The sequence below is a fragment of the Cyrtonyx montezumae genome, unplaced genomic scaffold (genome assembly GCF_038088225.1).
Source record: "Cyrtonyx montezumae isolate F1298 unplaced genomic scaffold, pur_monq_1.0 scaffold_3, whole genome shotgun sequence".
NCBI lineage: Eukaryota > Metazoa > Chordata > Aves > Galliformes > Odontophoridae > Cyrtonyx > Cyrtonyx montezumae.
In genome coordinates, this window is record NW_027072034.1 from 93,101,085 (window position 1) to 93,120,149 (window position 19,065).

The 19,065-nt window shown below is 41.3% G+C and overlaps 1 protein-coding gene across 2 annotated transcripts in view; it reads right to left on the minus strand.

Annotated features, from left to right (window-relative positions):
• Window positions 1-19,065, minus strand: part of PRR5 (proline rich 5) — a 60,261-nt gene that overhangs the window by 10,265 nt on the left and 30,931 nt on the right. For both annotated transcript variants that reach the window (XM_065742406.1, XM_065742405.1), the window contains 2 exons: window positions 15,420-15,511; window positions 13,120-13,260 (listed from right to left, as the gene is read on the minus strand). In XM_065742406.1, coding sequence (XP_065598478.1) covers window positions 13,120-13,260; window positions 15,420-15,511 — 233 coding nt within the window. The remainder of the gene's footprint in view (window positions 1-13,119; window positions 13,261-15,419; window positions 15,512-19,065) is intronic.

Genomic DNA, 19,065 nt, shown 5'->3' on the forward strand with positions numbered 1-19,065 from the left:
TAAGGATGCCCTAAGCAGGTGGATATACTGTGCCCTCAATTGCCCACCTCGTGTCCAGAGAATAAGCTCCACAGAGAGCATCCCCCTGTGCTATACAAATGCAACCGTATTCATGGAACAGCATCTGGCCTTCATTGACATGTGGAGTAAAGGCAAATTCATGAGTAAACTCCTGAAGGTATCAGATGTGATAACTGATTTCTCTCAGCTTCCCCAGTCTTGACACCAAGGGCAAAGCAGTACACAGAATCCGCTGCTCAGTGTTAGGCCAAAAGTTCACCGAATTCAACATTTTGTCACTAGCAGTGACAGTGTGTGAAGTGCATGGAAGAGCAAAAAAGGAAATGGGGCAGGCATAAAGACAGGGTAGGCATTTTCTTGTAGAAAATACTGATGCTTCTAGGAAGCAGTGATGTAGAAACCTACTGTATGGCAATTTGCAGAAGTCCTTAAGCAAAAAGAATCTGTGCTAGAAACTTTTTAACCACTGAAATGCAGATGGTGAATAATTGATAGGATTATTAGTTTCTAAAAATAAAGGAAAAAACAGATTAACTAGTGAATCCTCTGAACAGGGGCAAGAATGGATTTCTTCAGCACTTCTGCAAAGCGTTTTTCTTGCGTAGTTGCATCCTTTCTCTTGAGCAGGTGCGATGCTGAATTATTCTGCCATCCTACAAAGGAATATTCGGGTGTTGGCAACATTTATTCAGCCCAAATCTGAACATTACTCACAGCTAGTGAAGGTATGCTGGGTGACATCAGCTGGAAAACTGACTCTGCCACCAAGGGGTGCAAACTGACAACAGATACGATATGGAAACAGTGATTGCTTTTTGATGTTGATGAAATCCTAACATTTCTCCATCAGATAAAATGAGGCTCAGTATTTCTGAAAGACTTCTCATTTGAGAGCTCCAGCTCTCAGAAAGATTGAATCAAACTCTGTGAGCTCACTTGGAGGGACTATGCAATCAGTATGCATTCTTTAAAGAGTCTTCTGGATAAAAGGAACACTCTGAATCAAATTAACTGGATGCAGAGGCAGGTTGAGAACTGAGAGCTTAAACAACCAGGTCCTGCCTCCAGCCCACTCAGAATCTGCATTTCCCAGCCTGGACCAAAAATTCCAGGTACTTGCTCCTGGGTTCCCCCACTGATTCATGCCACTTGCATGCCAAGCAGACAAATTAAGACATTTTTAGCCCTTAGGAAACAGACTCAAAATAGGATCAAATCTGCTTCAGGCAGAGGCAACATTCTGCTGTCAATTTGTGTGGACTATGCTGAACCTCATCCACCTCAACTAAGTGTGCCTCTTTTCAAAGGGGTTGCTCTGCAGCAGCCCAAAGGCTGCCGGACTGGGAAAAATGAAGAGCCCCCATCCCTGCAGATGAGAACAAGCTAAAAGAAAACTGCTTTCCCTCTCTGATACAGCCCTCAACCCTGGGGAGGAGGCCAATAATTCATGTAATTTCTTTTCAGTAATATGTTTTCCAACCAGGTATACCTGGTGCGTGGAAGAAATGTGGAAGATTGGTCTTGTGCATCAAACATTCAGAATCATAAAAGCCCCCGTTACATTCATGGTTTCATACTGTTTTACAGCCACTAAGCATTATGTGTTCATTTCTAAACAGCACTAGCTTTTTCATGTGTGTTGGAATGATGCAGCCACGCAAATGTTGTATTTCTACAAGCCCCTGGCAGTACTGCCTCAAATAATTTTTTCTTCACTTTGCTCTGGCCTAAATCACTGGCACACTGGTAAAACTTTGAATATTTGAAAGGTTAAACACATCTGGTCTTATCTCTGCCTGTTGCTTTTCTCATAGCAACAGTGCTCACAGAGGGAGAGGCAGAATGGCTTGCCAATGCAGTACTGACAGCAGTCAGCACTTCAGATCCCTCTGAGTGCCTCAGAAATACAGATCTTGTCATATTCACTTTAATCTCCAGCAAGTGCCAAGTTCTGTCACTGTCAGCATGAGAAGCAGTGCTGTTTCTCTCTTCCTTTCAGTGGTGGCACTGAGACACAGACAAAAGATAAGGGAGACAAAACAGCCGACGTGGTTTGTGTTAGGCAGCTCAGAGTTTTTCTAATGGTTCATCTGTACAAAGATAGCATGGGATTTTTCTTTCCATAAAGTATCTGACACTGAGAAGAGGCTAGTCTTCCTCTGACCCACAGAAATCTAATATATTACTTTTCTTGAAATTGCTATATGAGGTTGCAAAAAAAAAAAAAAAAAAAAAAAGCAGAAGATGAAGACTGATGATAAGTGATACAAAATGATTAGAAGTAAGGAAGTTACTTTGAGACTTTGCTTAGCATTGTGCAGAAGCTGAGAAGCCAGTTTGCTACAAAAGATCCAGCAAAAATAATGATATGCATTTCAGCTTTCATAGTTTTAGGGCCAGAGGTTGTCTGATTCCCAGCTAAGTGTCTCCTCTGGGCACTGATGAGAACTGCAATCATTCCAGTCAAATAAGCTAATTAATGTGACTTTGACAACACATCAAATGAATCCATGCATAAGTGAGTGTCTCTGAAGAGCAGTTTATGGAATAAACTTGAGCTGGATTTAGTTTGTCTGCATTTCCAGATGCTGTGGCACTGCCACATTAGACTCAGAGGCAAACACAGGCGTGCACAGAAGAGTAAGTGCAGCCCCACACAGAGATCACCCTGTGCGTCACCGAGTAACGAGATGTGACATTTAATGGCCAAGGGAGCAAAACTTCTCGTTTCTTTCAGCTTCCCTCCTGAAGTTCTCTCTGATCTATACACATTAAGCTCATCTCACCTTGCTGGGGAATTGATGACTTTTAACTCAGAGCATTCAAGTCTTTTACAGAGCCTTGTCTCTGAGTTTCTTCTCATTGAAGATTTATTATAAGAAAATCCATCACACATTTATTTTCAGGTGGGGTTTTCTTGAAGAGAAAAAAGGATGTCAGAGCCCTCCCTCAGTGCATCCGGCCTCTTTTGAAGAGACATCTAAGAAATGCTTTGGAAGGTCTGCAAACACTAACTTGGCTGCTGTTACCTACCTGTGAGGGTTTCCAATGCTGCCTTTCATAGCCACTCTCCTCTCTTAAATCATTAACGAACATTCATCCCTCAGCATCCTCCCTGCTACTTCAGCCTTTGCAGGGGACTCAAGAAAGGAATTAGTGGAGAAAATTTTCCTGAACACTTGAGTAGATGGAGCAGACATGTCAGCTGTGCCTTCTGAAGGTTTTTTTTCCACGTCTGCTGTTTCTATTTCCATGCCCACCAACTCATCACTGTGAGCCAGGAGGCAGCATCCTCCAGAAGCCCTATCCATGCAGACAGGCAGGCTGCTCATCCTTTCCTCATCCTATCCACCTGTCACACTGACAACTCCACACTGAGGCAAATCAGTGACACAGCAGCTCTTGCAACAACTGTGGTAGATTAATGTGGAGGAAAAAAACCTTGTGGTTGACGTCAATTGAAACTCTGATGTACCTCTTGAAGACACAACCCTGCTACTTAAATGAAAGCCACTTGTCTTCAAAGCTGTCTGACACTGGAAATTAATCTGCGTAGCTGCACGGCTGCCTGCTGGAACAATCCTACTTGCCTCTGTTTTACATGTTAGCAATACTGAAAAATACATAATCATATTAAACAACTTTTCAGACCAAACTACTGCACAGATCTTCCTCTGGAAAACAGGGGCTTTAGTCGAGCTGCATTAGTTTCTCGCTGCCTAAATATCCAGCCTCGTGTGATTCAGATGCTGAGAAATAGTGGAAATACCCCATTGCTTCTTCAAAGCTTTTGTTCTTTGTAGCTAAACGACCGAACCACAAGAAAGGCTCATGAGTGATACAGGAGGAACTTATCTTCATTCTTGGAACTCAAAAGGCGACCTACAGCCTACAGAGGACAAAGACCTCACTGCCCTCTCTAGAGTACATTTGGATCACTAAAGACAACAAGGAATTATTTGCCATCGAGCAGTACTGGTAGGTTTGACTCCTTGTTTTGCTGTGTTATCCATTTGCCCATCCATACATTTCCTGTCTCTTATCAGGCTGCACAATCTTTATTGCAGACAGCATATTTCCATTGTATTTATACACTGCACTGCACAGGAAGGCTCCATCTATCCATACTGGCAAGAAGAGATGCTCAGAGATAAACTACAGCAGAAGCTGACAGCTCCTAGCTTCTCAAGGAAAAGAAATTAAACTGGAGTTACGTGGGAGCTACTCTGAGCACAACAGCTGTATTTTGTATCCTCCTGACAGATTTCAGCCAGGCTGAGCTATGACTCTTTTGCCAGTGTCTCTCAATTCCAGTATGCTTGCATTTTCCAAAACTGCACTGGGATTAGGAAACACTAAAAAGCAGCAAAGGAGAAGCAGGCAAGGCAGCCCTCCTCACGCCTCTTCTCACTACAGTTTCCATCCCATCTCTGACCAACGGTCAAGTCTCAGCAAAACTGTGCTGTGAAGGCCAGCCAGCTCACTCACAGCCACAGCAAGGCTGCTGGGTACCGGGGCCACTCCATAGTGACTGGCTGCCTGACCCCAGTTAAGACCATCCCACCCTGCACCCCAGCAAGACTTGCAGCAAGGAGCAGGCAGCTCACTGGCAACAACAGACGGCTGGTAACAGAGAGATTTCAATCAAAGAGCATAATCCGAAGCCTGCACAGTCACGTGGTTAACTGTTTGCCTTGTAATTGCTTTTAATTACCAGGTAGTGGCAAGTTAATGAATTTCACAGTACGCATATCGCTGTGCCATGCAGATGTTACTTCTGCAGCCACAACAGAGCTAATGGTAAGGCTGCGAAACTCCTGATGGAAGACATTTCACACTCCCCACTTGCCATGAGAGAGAGGACGACTCCAAGACAGCCACTCATCTTATCTTCCGCAGATTGCAACACATAGCCCTTTATTTTGGAAGGAAGACACCACAAAGCAATTATCCCCTGTGCAAGCCTCCATGCCACCAGCCTGCAACACGCTGTCCCATGGACTTCTGTCTCTAGCTGCCACAGAAAGGGCAAGAGTAGACCCATGGACATGCTTGGGTGGCATTTCAGAGCAGGAACATATCTTTCACAACTCTTTGCCTTCCCAAAGCATCTTCTAGGGAGATGTCAGAGGCGAGGAAAATCTGTGCAATTTGTTTTAAGCACCCTGTTGGCTTAAATGGAAAATTATAGCTTCCCAGAGCAATAAGATCTTACAGCATAGTTGAAGAAACAGGCAAACAACAAAACCCCAGGAGAAATCATACCTGAAGGAAAGCAAATAGCTGTCAGTTGCTTCCAAACTGTTCACACAGGAAATGATTTCTTTCCACTCTTCTGTAATTACATATGTGAGACTTTTCCACCACACTGTCATTCATACCAGTGTGGGCAGACTGCTCCCACTCTGACATGGGGGACAGCCCTGTCTCAAACTGGGAGTGCTGGCCATGCCCGTTTGCCTCCAAACCACCTGGCTGCCCACTTCTCTGAGCCTGCATTTCTGCTGCCTTCCTGTAAATCACTGCTGCCTCTCGGTGGACAGCATTTTGGGCATCACCAAGAGATATTCATCAGTCATGACCACATAATGGCCCTTGCTGTGTGTCCTGGCACACTGCAACAGGCTGCTCCTGGGGCCTGTTCCAGTTTAACTGCATGATTAAAGATGGGAGAGGAAAACTGAGATCAGAGAAAAAGCATTCTGCAAGGATGATCTTCCAGATGGCCTCTGCACTGCCAGCTATTTCCCTCTGTCTTCCTCCCTCCTGTGGGAAAATAGGATGGGGTCAAGGAAAGAAAAGAGTAGGGAGGTCACGTATAGATAGCCCAGTGCTCATAGATCTGACTGAAAAATGATGAAGAGTTGTCCCTGAAAACCAGGGACCAATTCCACGCACACAGTACTACAGATAAACCCTGCACAGTCAGCTTCCTGCTGTGGGAAATGCAACAGCCCTCTTTGCGGGCACTGCCAGGTGAATCCAGACAGGAGATGCTGCCCACAGAGGCCTTGCCCACAACATCAGCAGGCCTTGCAACCTGCCTGCAGACACTGTGTGCATGGAGATCCCGCTGTCCTCCTCCACCTAGCATCTGCTGTCACCATTGTTGCAGCTGGCAGGTCCCACACAAGCTCTGGTGGCACTGGGCAGCTCCCAGGTCAATGGCTGTGTGGGCTGGGAAGTGATGATGCTCCTGGGAACCAGCTGCTGTGATTCCCCAGAGGCACGTCTACCTGGAGGCACTCAGGAAGATGAAGTAATATTCCCTAAGAACAGGAATAATGTTGAGATAAGTTGTGCATTAGCCTCTGAAGTAGAATTAAAGTGTCATTCATTTATCTTGACACTCTTTCCAGTCCTTTAATTCTCAGAATTAGTATCCATACAGAGTTTTAATGAGGTTTAATTAATCTTCTTTAGAAGGTAGCTAAACTTTCTTACGTTCCCCCTGTAGACAAGCCATGAATTACACTACTAAAGCACCCTGCCTCAAAGGATTCCTGCACCGTGGGAACACTCCCTGCTCAGAGTTTTCAATGGTAAACATTTCTATACTGTCTTTTCTGCTGGGTTTAGTCCACTAGCCAGCATAGATCCACAAAAGGCATTTGTATGAACTAACGGAGTCTGCAGGGATGTTCTAATTAAAATTAAAAAATGATTTCACCAATCCAACTCTATTTTATCAGTTCAAGATTTCCTTACAAATGAACTTGCGCTGGTTTTAATAGGCCAGGTTCATCGAATGAGGTCAACCCCAGGGCATAAATGTATCTTAGTAAGGACTGCTGGGTATAGCTCAGGTTAAATATGTATTGACCTGGCTTGAGTGGATGCAGCTCCCTCCTAGGACAATGCCACAGTGCAAGAGGGTGTGCGGGCAGTCACTGCAGCTCCTGTGAGATGGGAACAGTCTAGCTCAGGGCAGACAGCTTCAGAGCCATGCCTTATGCATTCCTCACAGAAGTGACATTTTACATAAAGCAAAGCACTTTCAAAATGCATCACGAGCATACACACAAAGGGAGTCTGCACAATGCAAACGGCCTTCCAACACAATTGTGTTTAATTGATGTAGGCAAGGCTGTGGTCATGTTCTCCTGAACTCACTTACACTGCCCTTCTGTGAAGATGATGGACAAGATGCACATTTGAAGGATTATGCCATGGTATTCACAAGACAAGTTCATATACAGCAAAGCAGTCAGGTCAGTTTGCACTGCCTTTCTTTTTTTTCCCCACTGCTTAAGGTTAGAAAAGTAGCAGCAGACAGTGCTGTCAAATGTTGACAGCTAGTTTTAATGAACACTCAGTTTCAAAATGCAATCTGTTCTTTTCATTTATGTCCCTGGACTTTTGCTGCCATGGTAATAAGGAGGGTCTGCATGACCCACCTTTCCAGGTTTGCTGTGTGGAGGCAATGACTGAGCTGCAATTACAGTTGCAGAAGTCCACTGTCAGACGAGCTTCCATGCCCACCTGCCTGCCTCTACACCTAGAGAAGACATCATTGTGGCAAGCCTTGAAGCACAAGGTGGAAACTGAGCTAAAAACTGAGGGGAAAAATGCCTCTGATGTAGCTTCTCTCTTCAAGTACAAATCTACAGCTAGCGAAAGGACAGCTCCCAATTGTCCCTGCATCATGGCCTTGTAACTTACATTGCTGTGCCTATCTATGGCAGGGTAATCACTTTTGACTGACATGCAAGAAAGCGAACAAAGGTGTATTTTGGCTAGGACATGTGGTGTACTTGGCACTCCTGACTTGGCATCACAGTGCCCACAGAAATGTCAGCAGTACTGTCACACACATTTAGACCTTTCTGGTTCCTCTGTCACACAGGGGCTGCTGCTGACATTTCTTTAGAACTCTTTCATCAATTCCCAGCTTCTTGTCCCAGCCACCAGCACAGCACAAACAAATCTGCTTGAGGTAATACTCCAAGACATAGATGAAATAATTGCAGCATTTTTACTGCTTCCATGCAGAAAAATATCCAAGCATGTGCAAACTAACACAATAATAAAAATCATATGAAGAAAAGCAAAATCAAACATGAAGAATACTTCTCACTAGTGAAAACACCAAGATGTGCTTTCAAAAGGATCTTTTTCCAACAAAAAATGAATGGTATGCCCTGATAAAAATCATGGTCATACAAATTCATTCCAGCATAAGAGACTCCTGACAATTTCATTGCTACAAACTGCACTTTCAGATAGAAACAATAAACACAGCAGACAGAGGACATTGCTTAGAAATTCTCAGTTTCCTTTATATCAATATAAAACAAAGGAGGAATCCTCACTGTGTGTAAAGAATGGCCCTGACTGTAAGACTTCTGATCTGGCTCCTCACATGCCTGTGGGGTTGATGCAGTCAACACAGACAAAGCATTTTTTCACTGGAAAGAAGGAAAACACATTCTTGCACTATCTAGGGGAAGCAGAAGTCTTCTGTTGATTTTGTTGATTTATACTTATGTAGAGTCTGCAATATATTTATTTATTATTTATTTATACATTGCCTTTTTGTTGTTGTTGTTGGTTTTTTTTTTTTTTTTTTTTTTTTTTTTTTTTTTTTTTTTTTGGTCTTATAAATCAGGAATTCAGAGGAAAGTAGAGAAGAGCCGTGGTTTAACCTGGCAGGTGGCTCAGCACCACACAGTCATTTGCTCACTTTCCCTCTTCCCAGTGAGATGGAGTAGTGAGTTGAAAATAACAAAGTAGAACACATGGGATGAGACAGAGCTACTTACTAAGAGAAAACGATAATAGTTAAGGCTGTGCATGTATATATGAATGTATATAACAAGTGATGCATAATTAATTGCTCACCGTCCCCTGACCTGACTGATGCCCAGTTCACCCCCCAAGTAGTGGAAGAGATGGAGTTGAACTATAATTCCCTTTAAAACTCCTTCTGCATGATGTCATACAATATGGAATATCCCTTTGGCCAGTTGAAATCAGCTGTCCCCTCCCAGCTCCTTGGGCCCTTCACTGCAAGTGGCCTTGTCTCTGTACAACAGTGCCTAGCAGCAGCTATAAACATCAGTCTGTTATCAACGCTGCTTTTCTCTGAGAATGAAAACAAAACATCATACCAGACACTCCGAAGAAAACAATTTTGTCCCAGCTGAAACTAAGAAAAGAAGAAATAAAATGCATAAAGCATAAACCTCACACCCACAACACTTTGTTCAACTTATCCTTTGGGTCCAAAAGATTTAGTAAGACAATCTCTTAAAAGCACGCACCAAATTCAGAATCCTATGGCCATAATGACTTGACTCCCATTTACAGACACCACAGTCTTTCAGAAATGCTGTTTTTCCGCAGAAAGACCCCTGCAGTTTTCCAATAGAAAAGAGTATTTTGTTTTTAACCACTGTGCTGTCTTTGGCTTGCTACGCGGTTGCTGAGATGGAAAAACAGCAGTCTTTGTATCTACTTTCAGGTCTTGCCATGTGCTTTTCCACCCCTTTTTAAGTAAGTGTGAGGAGTTGCATGTGTATTTAGAACATTCTAGAGATAACAAACAGGTCCCACTGGCTGATTTTAGGTATTTATATTGTCTCCTTTTACAGAGAGAAAACGAGCAAGGCATTTCAAGTGAAGCTCAGAGAAGCCAAAAAGGAAACCACAGGTTTTATTTTTCTCTTCAGATCTTCTGCTCAGTGAGGCCTCATCCCTCAGCATGAATTGTTGTGCTATGCTATTCTACAATTTTGAAATATCTCTGGTTACCTAGACACATTTGGTGAACACAAATAATCCTGACATCAACTGAAAGTTGCAGATGAACACTCTTTAATTCTCCGCTTCTGACTTTCTCAGATCTCAAAGAAGGTATTCCAGTCTCAGTGGCAAAAATATTCTTTGATGATATGGGTTTTGGAAAATAAGGCAGACTGTTTACCTTCTGGTGGTATTTTTTACTCTCTGATTCGCACAATATACAGGGGTAAATTCTTATTTCTAATCTGTTCGGTTTCTCCACCTTCACTAATTTCACCAAAAAAGAAGGATCATTGAGGTGAGACTGATAGCACAGTGTATTGATGTGAACTCCAGCACATATCTCTTTACTCAAAAGCAGTTTTTAATTCTTCTTTTATTTCCCTCCATCACAAATCTGTTCTTGAATACTCTACCAGATAAACATAAGCATCCTGGAGGCACTTTAGCTGAAGTGGCCACAAAGGATTAACATTTCAGTTCCTGCTCTGTAACTGGGTCAGACCATCCTGGCAAGAGAAAGTGTCAGTGGTATAAGGTGCTTTTTCCATACTGCAGTATTAAATGCATAGCTGGTATACACGTTTCCAGCAAATAGTTTACTCCAGGTAGGATGTAAGATTTGATGTAAAGAAGGCAAAACAATCACTGAAACAATGAAGTAGGGAGATCAACTTCATCTCAGTACCTTTTATCTAGAAGATCTTCAGCAGAAGCTGCTTTAATCTCCTTGCTAGAGTGGGGCCAGCTGAGCAAGCAAGCAATGTGTAACTTGCAATAGGTCAGTAACCACACAGAGGCCAACAAAGCTCCTCATGTGCTGAAACCAATGAAGTTCACCACGTTCAGGTAAAGTTCTTGCTTACTGTGCTTTGTTGGATCAGCAACCTGCCTCTTGAATAAAGTCCATTCCATTTCCTCTTTAAAAAGCTTCCTTTTCCCTCCAGAAGGAAAGTGTCTTCTGCCAGACCGATAGAGCTCTACCTTTACACTACAACAAGATAATGCACGAGCAGTATCAGATGCACTCTGAACTTGTTACCAAACCTCTTCTTTATTTGAGTCTAACAGGCCAGACTGGTACAGGTAAGCATGTGACCTTCAGACATTACAGCTTCTGTCGTGGAAAGTATGACCTACTCTTTAATTGTGTAATGTAGCTGCGGAACTCTGTCAAGGACAGAAATGGGGAACTTTCATGGCAAGCTCAACACTTTGTCCAGGGCCAGCACCACTACTCTCATCTTCCAGCCATGAGAATCTGCTGCAGTGTCTGCAGCAGTAACCTGGTGCAGTTTCTCATGAAAATGATATTGATAGCAGACAGAATACAGATTAGACAATGCGTACACCAAAGCGTCTTCTCTCAGTCTGGGATATCTCTGCACAAAAGATCACCACATCCTTTTTAACAGTTGAACTGTTCTCTCACTTCCAGCCTTATTCACATATTGACTTAATCTGTCTCAAGGAAATTCCATTACTATGTCATAAACATAGAAAAACTGCTTTTGTTTAATGTGACATTTGCATTTGGGAAAAAGTCTTTGCTCTGAAGTTCAGTTATTGACGAATACTGCTAAGCACGTAAATAGCTCTTTCCCAAATCCTCTTCTGACCTTTTCCTGTAATTTCCATTAGATTCTAAACCACAAGTTTGGCAGAGCTTTTGCCAATAAAGGACATTCACCATTCCCACCACAAAATTGTAGGTAACATAAACAGAAATGAACAGGCAGGGGCAAATTCCCTCTCATTTTTTAATTGATTTCCACTGCCATTTTTGCAATGGGAATGGATTTGTCCTTTCACTAGGCATCCAACTTGTTAACTCTTTTGGATGTTGACGAAAGCAGTTTTGTCAACAAACTGTTTCTTGTAGCACCGATCCTGGCAAAGGATTCTGCAAGAACTTTCTAAATCGGGATGTTGTTCATTTCCTAGCTCAACATGGAATTCATCTGAAGCAGAATCGTGCCCATAGCTAATGCAGATTCTCTAAAGAAGAAACAGCAACAAAGCTAGCAGATCTGTCGGTAACGACACTTCTGAAGCTTGTTTCCAATGGGCAGTTTACCTTACGTCTAAGAGAGGAGGCTTGGTAGAAAACCTTCCTGTGATTAAGATTTTCATAATGGTATTCTCTCATGTGGAGTCTCTGGTGTCTATTAACACAGCTGGGTTCACAGTTCAATTACAAGAACTCTTTGAAGTCTCGTTATGCAGTTAAGCTCATGCTCTGATTTTTCCCTGAGGCTCCTCTCCACTCCTCTCTCCAGACATTAATTCCAAGGAACTCATAGGAATCTTAATATCTCTGATATCAATGTCAACGTGTCAGAGTCAGCCAGCAGCTTCAATAGGCATTTGGTGAAAGGGAGTCTAGGGAGAAAGGTAGAAAGGGGCAACCAGGCAGTCCTACCATTTAAATAATTTTTTTTTTAGGAAACTAAGTGAAACACACCATTATACACCTCAACAAATGCACACGGTGATCGCCTGAGTGAAATACCACTTCTTCACTAAGTGGAGATCATCTTATTTCTTGCTCCATTTTCATCACCAGTCTTTAGAATATCAAGCCCATTAAAACCATTCCAGATGCAGTACTGATTCATAGTGGTGACAAGCAAAGAATAATTTTAAGTGTGAGGAAACCACATCCTTTTGTTTGCTGTAAATCTGTTTATTTATTAAAAAAATAACCAGCCAAGAAAATACTAACTTCTCCCACTGCGTAGGAAATCCACTCCTGTCTCTCTCCCTCTCTCTGACTCTCTTTCTCAACACAAGGCCAAGCCTTTCTTTAATTAAGAAAACAGTTTTGTAAACTTGCCTTTCAACCTGAATTCCTCTTTGTATTTCCCTTCACCACTAATACAAATTTTAACACAGAAGGTGAATATCAATATTTGGCCTTAATGTTTTTGTATTAACAGTTTTGATTGAATTTCATTCCAGTGACCAAATATGACTGCAAATTGCAAATCTGTTTTGCTGCCTACTCCAGATGTGAAACTTCATATCCAGAACTGCTAATGCAATAACACATAGCATTTCATGAAAGTCATGTTATTACCACATATGCTGGCCTGCTTGCAAAGCTTCTTATTTTGAGCCTTATGGTTTCAAAACCACTCTGTATTCGTGGACCCCCTGAATCTTAGGCATTCAATCTGAGCCTCTGCAGTTCCAGATATGATCAAGACTAAATTTAATTACATAGAAGCTCCAGTATTTTGGATAAGGAATTTTCAGTGAAGGATAAAAATCAGAAGCCACTAAAGCAGACTTGAGCAATACAGTAGAGAAAGACAGATAAAGAAAACAGTTTGAGAAAAATAACTGATGTACCTGGAGTATTAGCAGCATTTGAATAATAGAAGGTGGAACTCTTGCTCTGGAACGTGACAATGCATCTTCTAATTTAATATTGAGGGTAATTATATTCCTAAAGTGCAGAAGAGCCAGCTGCCGTACTGAGGGTTCCTTCCCCTTGGAATGGAAACAAAGAAAAATGGATTATGAATTTTGTGAAAATGAGTTTCCATATTCTCAGTCAAAATTCTTTCCTCCACTTCTGAAGGATTACAAGAATGGTAAACTTGAGAGAAAAGCAGAGGAAATACAACATAGGACACACAGCAGTCCACAAATCTGCACAGTGAATTTGACTGGGGAGTTCTGAATGCTGCAGACAATGAACAAGTACAGCTACATATGAAGATTATGAGAGATGGGGGAGGAGGAGTGGAATTCTTACCTGAGTGTAGGATATATTATTGTACTTTAACATCAAGGAAACATATAGCATGTTAAATAAAAGAAAGTAGGGATGATAAAGCAGGGTTGGATTTCCAGTATTTCTCAAGATTTTGAGTAGTGGCTGGGTACTCTCTTCAAATTATGGTATAATTCCTGACTCATCCCACCTGTGGATCCCAATGTTCTCTACAGCTTGGGAGTCTTCAATATAAGGCAAGAACTGAGCAAAGCTTCATAATCTGTTTTCCAAGATATCTTTTTGGAGTACAAGAAGCACACAGGAATCACAGAATCAGAAAAATCTCATCTGAAAAATGTGATGCTAGCTTTGCCTGCAAAGATTAATAGCACATGCTTCATGCCTGATGAGAAGCAGTAAAACTGATCCAGTTGCTGGGATTGGGGCTTTTTTCCTTGGACGTATATAGCAGTACATGTATATTCTTGCCTGCAGTTGTGAGTGCTGCCAGTCAAATAGCAGCACTTCTGAAAAGTCCAGTTTTCAGCTAGTACTGACTTAGCTTAGTTTAGGATAAAGACACCTGACTCCTCCATACCTTCATTCCTTTTCATTTTCTCTAATTATTTATACTAACATAAAGACAGCCCCCAAATCTGCTTAAATCGCTAGTGAATAGAATTTCCAAGAGCACATGAACATCAGCTGGGTTTTTGGAAGTAATCTTAGAACATCAGGCACCTAGATCTATTTGAAATTATCTGGGACTTAGGGCTTTTATCCCCTTCAGGTGTCTTTGAAAACTAAAGCGATGATTTCCAGTTGAAAAATGAAAAGATCTGAATTGATAAATTGTTTCATGAACACATCACTGCAAAGACGTATTTGGTGCAATTTCCAAAAACACTGAGGTTCTAATTTAGTTAAGCATTTTTTAAAATCATGTTGAGAACCTGCTAGGATCCTAAACACTTTGGATTTAAATTATGTGTCACTTAGAAAAAACGTGGTGTTCTAGTACATTTTAATATCAACTATATATCAATTATCTTTCATTTTAAACTTCACAAGTCAACGGGTGAACTAGCATTATATATGATTTCAGAGTGCTTCTCTTTCAGAATCAAATTTTCTGTAAAGTTGCGATTTCTCCACTGAATTGAGATTTCATGCCTGCAATTAACTCAGTTAATTGCAAAATGGTAACAAGATGACCTTTGGACAATCCCTTTAGGAATAAAGTCCACCTGGCAAAATTAAAGGAAGTTTCCAAAGTTTTCCCAAATATGTTTAGGCACTGAACTCTCAACTAAAAACATATATATCCAAGAGTAACTCTGGGAGGTCACTTATAACTATTTGGGACAAATTCCCTTAGGACTTTAGTAAAAAACAACACTCTTTTGGACATCATTCAGTTAGAATTTTGAGTCTTCATTCAAATCAGACCAACTACCTAATGTGGATTTAAAATTATCGGAGTCAAACTGAGCTTTACTGACTCTTGCTTCCATTTTAAGTAGGATAGAATTTGACCTCCTTCACAAAAGCAGAAGTACTTCACAGACATTCATATGGCAGAGGAGGAAATGTGTGTACTGAAGTCAACAGAGCTCCACTTATTTCCCTGTGTGCTTACTTTAGTTTATCGTTCGTGACCATTATGGTCATCTAGTGTGAGCTCACATAAGGACCAGTCATCCTGCCTGCACTCTATACCTATTTTCAAAGTTCCCCTTCATCTTTTTCACCCAAGCACTTCCAATCTCTGTTTGCATAAGTGACTTATTTGCATAACTTGTCTTTACAGAACAGCTGTAAGGGAAGATGGCCCAAAGGGAGAGAGTTTAGGATTGCATCAATCTGTTGAACCAGTAAGGTTGCTTTTTCCAGTTTTTCAAGATTCTATAGTAACAGTGTAATTTTTCACCTGCACAGGATAGAAAATAGCCTGGAGCATGGGCAGGACATCACTGAAGAAAAAATCCCAGGTTTCAGCTAAGGTATCCAGCAGTTTCTGCCCTGCAAAAACATGAAACAAATTAGCTAACTGCTTTGTTTTCAGTCAGCTAACTGAAAATGCAACTCTACTAGCTCTACATAAAGATAAATCGTTTACCAAAACTTTCAGTAGCAAGGAATTTGTATTCCTTTCAGAATATCAAATCATTCAATATTTGTGTCTTTTCAGATGACAAAACTAAAGTTCTTATTAAACTCAGCAACTTGAGATTGAAGATTACTCAAAAAAAAAAAAAAAAAAAAAAAAAAGCCTTGTGAAGAATAGACGGTCATAACCCAGGCTACCTCCTCCTTTTCCTGCAGTAATACCTACTGGACAGGGAACAGCAGTAGGAGGAGGATGCAGCAGATTAAATGTGCAAGCATTCCTGCAGGAAATCTCCCCCCACCATGTTCCTATCTGCTCTCCAAGCCACAGGGCAGCACAGCAAGTCTCACTCTGTGGAGATGCTTCTACAAAGCAACCCCTCAGATCAACCCTTTGACTCCCTTACACAATCTTAACCAAGACCTACGGAAAGGAAAGAATGGTGCTGCAGGCTTTCTGTTTTCCTAAAGTTTTCAAAGGATGCAGTCAAAACTTGTCATGACATAAGTTCCTTCTTCAGTTCCTTTCCAGTTGCAGCTACCTGGAAGCCTCCACAGGAGAGACTGAAGAAGCCCTGGGTTGGGTCATAGAACCAAGCTGGACACTGAGTTCCTCACAAAGCATCTTATAAAACATACAACACAGAGGCAAAAAAGAGGACCTGAGAGCTATAGGACAGAAATTTTGGCTTGATAGCTGAATGGAGGATTCAAATCCTTGTTAAGGCCCAAGAGGCCTGTGTGACCAGAGGCAGGCTCTTTACCAGCCTTCTGCCCCTCACACGTCAACTGGGGATAACTGCACATCCACCAGCAAGTATTCTGGAGACAAATAAATGAATGACATGAGGCATTCAGATATGACAACATGACATATCAGGATGCAAATTCAGTAGCAATCTGTCAGTACTGGTTTCAGAATGAAAATCTGCTTGTATTTGTACTACAGTATTAGTTAAGGTTCAGCCAGGAAGCATTTTGCATAGATTTGTACACACATCACAGAGAAAATCTGCATGAAAGCATCTATACTCAAAATTAGACAAGTGACAATCTTTATTACAGGATACTTCATCTTGCTGCATTTTTAAATGCATGACAAACGGCAGCAGCTCTGGCCCAGCTGTGACTCCCGATTTATTCCTGGGTTGATGACATAGAGTGCTTTCAGTGGCAAACTGGATCACCATGCTGTACTGCAGGTGATGACCCACTCCAAGACCTTCATACCTGCAATATCAGACAGGGGTTCTGCATGTCCTATATACTCCTGTACAAGACTGAAAAGGATCTTCACATTTGCATTTTTTTTTTAATTTGTCTTCTTCCTACCAGCTGTGGCAGTAGTAATTGTAATAAATATCACTGCATTATAAACTCCACATGAAACTGCAAATCCTTCAGTGAGAGGAAACCTGATGGTGAAGGAAAACTGAAATAACTCCAAGCCAGAAGGGCAGATTTTTAAAAACAGTTAAATTAATTAGTTGCCCATAAATTCAGGTTGCATGGAAATTAAGCCCTTAAAAATCTGGATCCAAATGTGGGTGTTGAATATTTAGACCCAGTCAGGTTGTCTCAGAACAACCTGAGATTTGAGGGAAGGACCACTACAGATCCAGGAGGGGACACCTGCTCAGAATGGGAGTTTCCATGACTTCTGGGCTCCCAACTTTGTGTCAGGTACGTTGAGAGAGGCACAAGGTCACCAACTATGGGATGGACTCTCCAGTGTCGATCCTTTGCTGCTAGGAAAACCAGATTCCAGCCCTGGAAACTCACATCGACCAGCAACTCAACAGGTAAGGTAATAGAAAAGTTTCTGCCAGAACGATCTCTGCCTCTGAATTAGATTCCTAAACTGCAGCTACCTTCTCATATCTGGCCACCTTTAGTGAGTTGACATCTCCATGTTTTTTTCCAAGGATGTGTTTGGTGAACTTAGCAGTCACCAGCAGTTCTGATCATATTTTAAGGAGAAAACATAAAATGATTCAACAATTAAAAAAATAAAAAAATCCCAGCTTACTAAAATTTTGTATTTATTAAAAAAAACTCCTATATTTGAAATTTACTTAGTGGTCTTACATTCCAATTTTTTTTTTCTTCTCAGCAGATATCAAACATCAGTGGAAGTATTTTTGATATTCAAGCTAGTAAAACCATAGGAGCAAGAGATTGGAGTTTGGTAGTTCTCTGCATCTAATTTGCCAATTTGATCCTTAGAAACGACTTTCTTTGTGATTTACAAAGCAGCTACAAAGACCTTGAAAGCCTTACAGATCTATTTGTACTCTGCAAGCTGTTATTTCATATAACTGAGGAACTCAGTGTTCCGCTCAGAAGAGTTTGAGTACTGTAATGTGAAATTTGTTCTCCTTCTGTTGCATTCAAGGCTATTGTCTTTTTATCAGAAAAGTTGGATCCTATAGCACCATCTTAATCTCATCAACTGTGCTGCCAGTAATGAAAGGTCACATTTAAGATTTACAGACAGCTCAAATGAATGGAAATGGTTTGTCTCCAGGCTACTGCTGAAACAGTATATTTATACTAAGTGATATTAGGACTACAGCTCTGCTCAAGGAAAGCCACATTTCTTTAAAAAGACTCTTCAAAGATCTTTAGACCATTTACATATTCAATAAGCCTTGGAAATATTCCAAAATCATGTCACTTTCTGATGCTGTATGCCTATCTCTAAGACAAAAGCAGCGTATTTGATAACACATCTGAAAACTGCACAATAGCATAGGACATGAAATGAGGGTGGCCGACAAAGGATGCATTGGTTGTAGGTTGACCAGGCAAAATGCATTTGCCCCTGCTGCATTTTCACACGCACTGCCCCTAGCACATTGAGAAGGTACCTTTCTTTCTGCATTCACATATATTCATTCAAGAACCACTCTGGCTTAGATTTTTTTACAGGGCTTACATTGACAGGGAAGAGAATGAGTGGACCCAGAGATGTAGATTGGGTGACTAATGATACAATTATATCAGCGGGAACTAGTTCTAATGGACACATTTCTCCAGATTTGCACAGACATAAATGAAAATAAAAAGCAGAAACATGCTTGCCCTCACAACTTCATCCTCTGCCTCTGTATTCATTTATTTTAAATTTGGACTTCACTGTTCCAAACATAAAAGAAACTACCTTGATGTTTTCTTCCACAAGGTGACACCTCCAGAAGGTGTAGGCAGATAAATGGAGCCTTGACAGTAAAAAAAGAGACAGCATCTGACCTCATTAACATAAGCATGAATCCAGAACAACTCTTAAAACATCCGACAGCATTGTTCTGCATTTTGATAGATGCTTCAACTAACTCGGATCTCAAAGTTTAGATTTTTGTTTATTAAAACACATCATTCTGTTTTTCCTCTTTAGACTGTAATTGGAGGAGAAGGAAGTGCCCACATCTGAGGTATTAATCCTTTACTCTCTAGCTGCTCTGGGT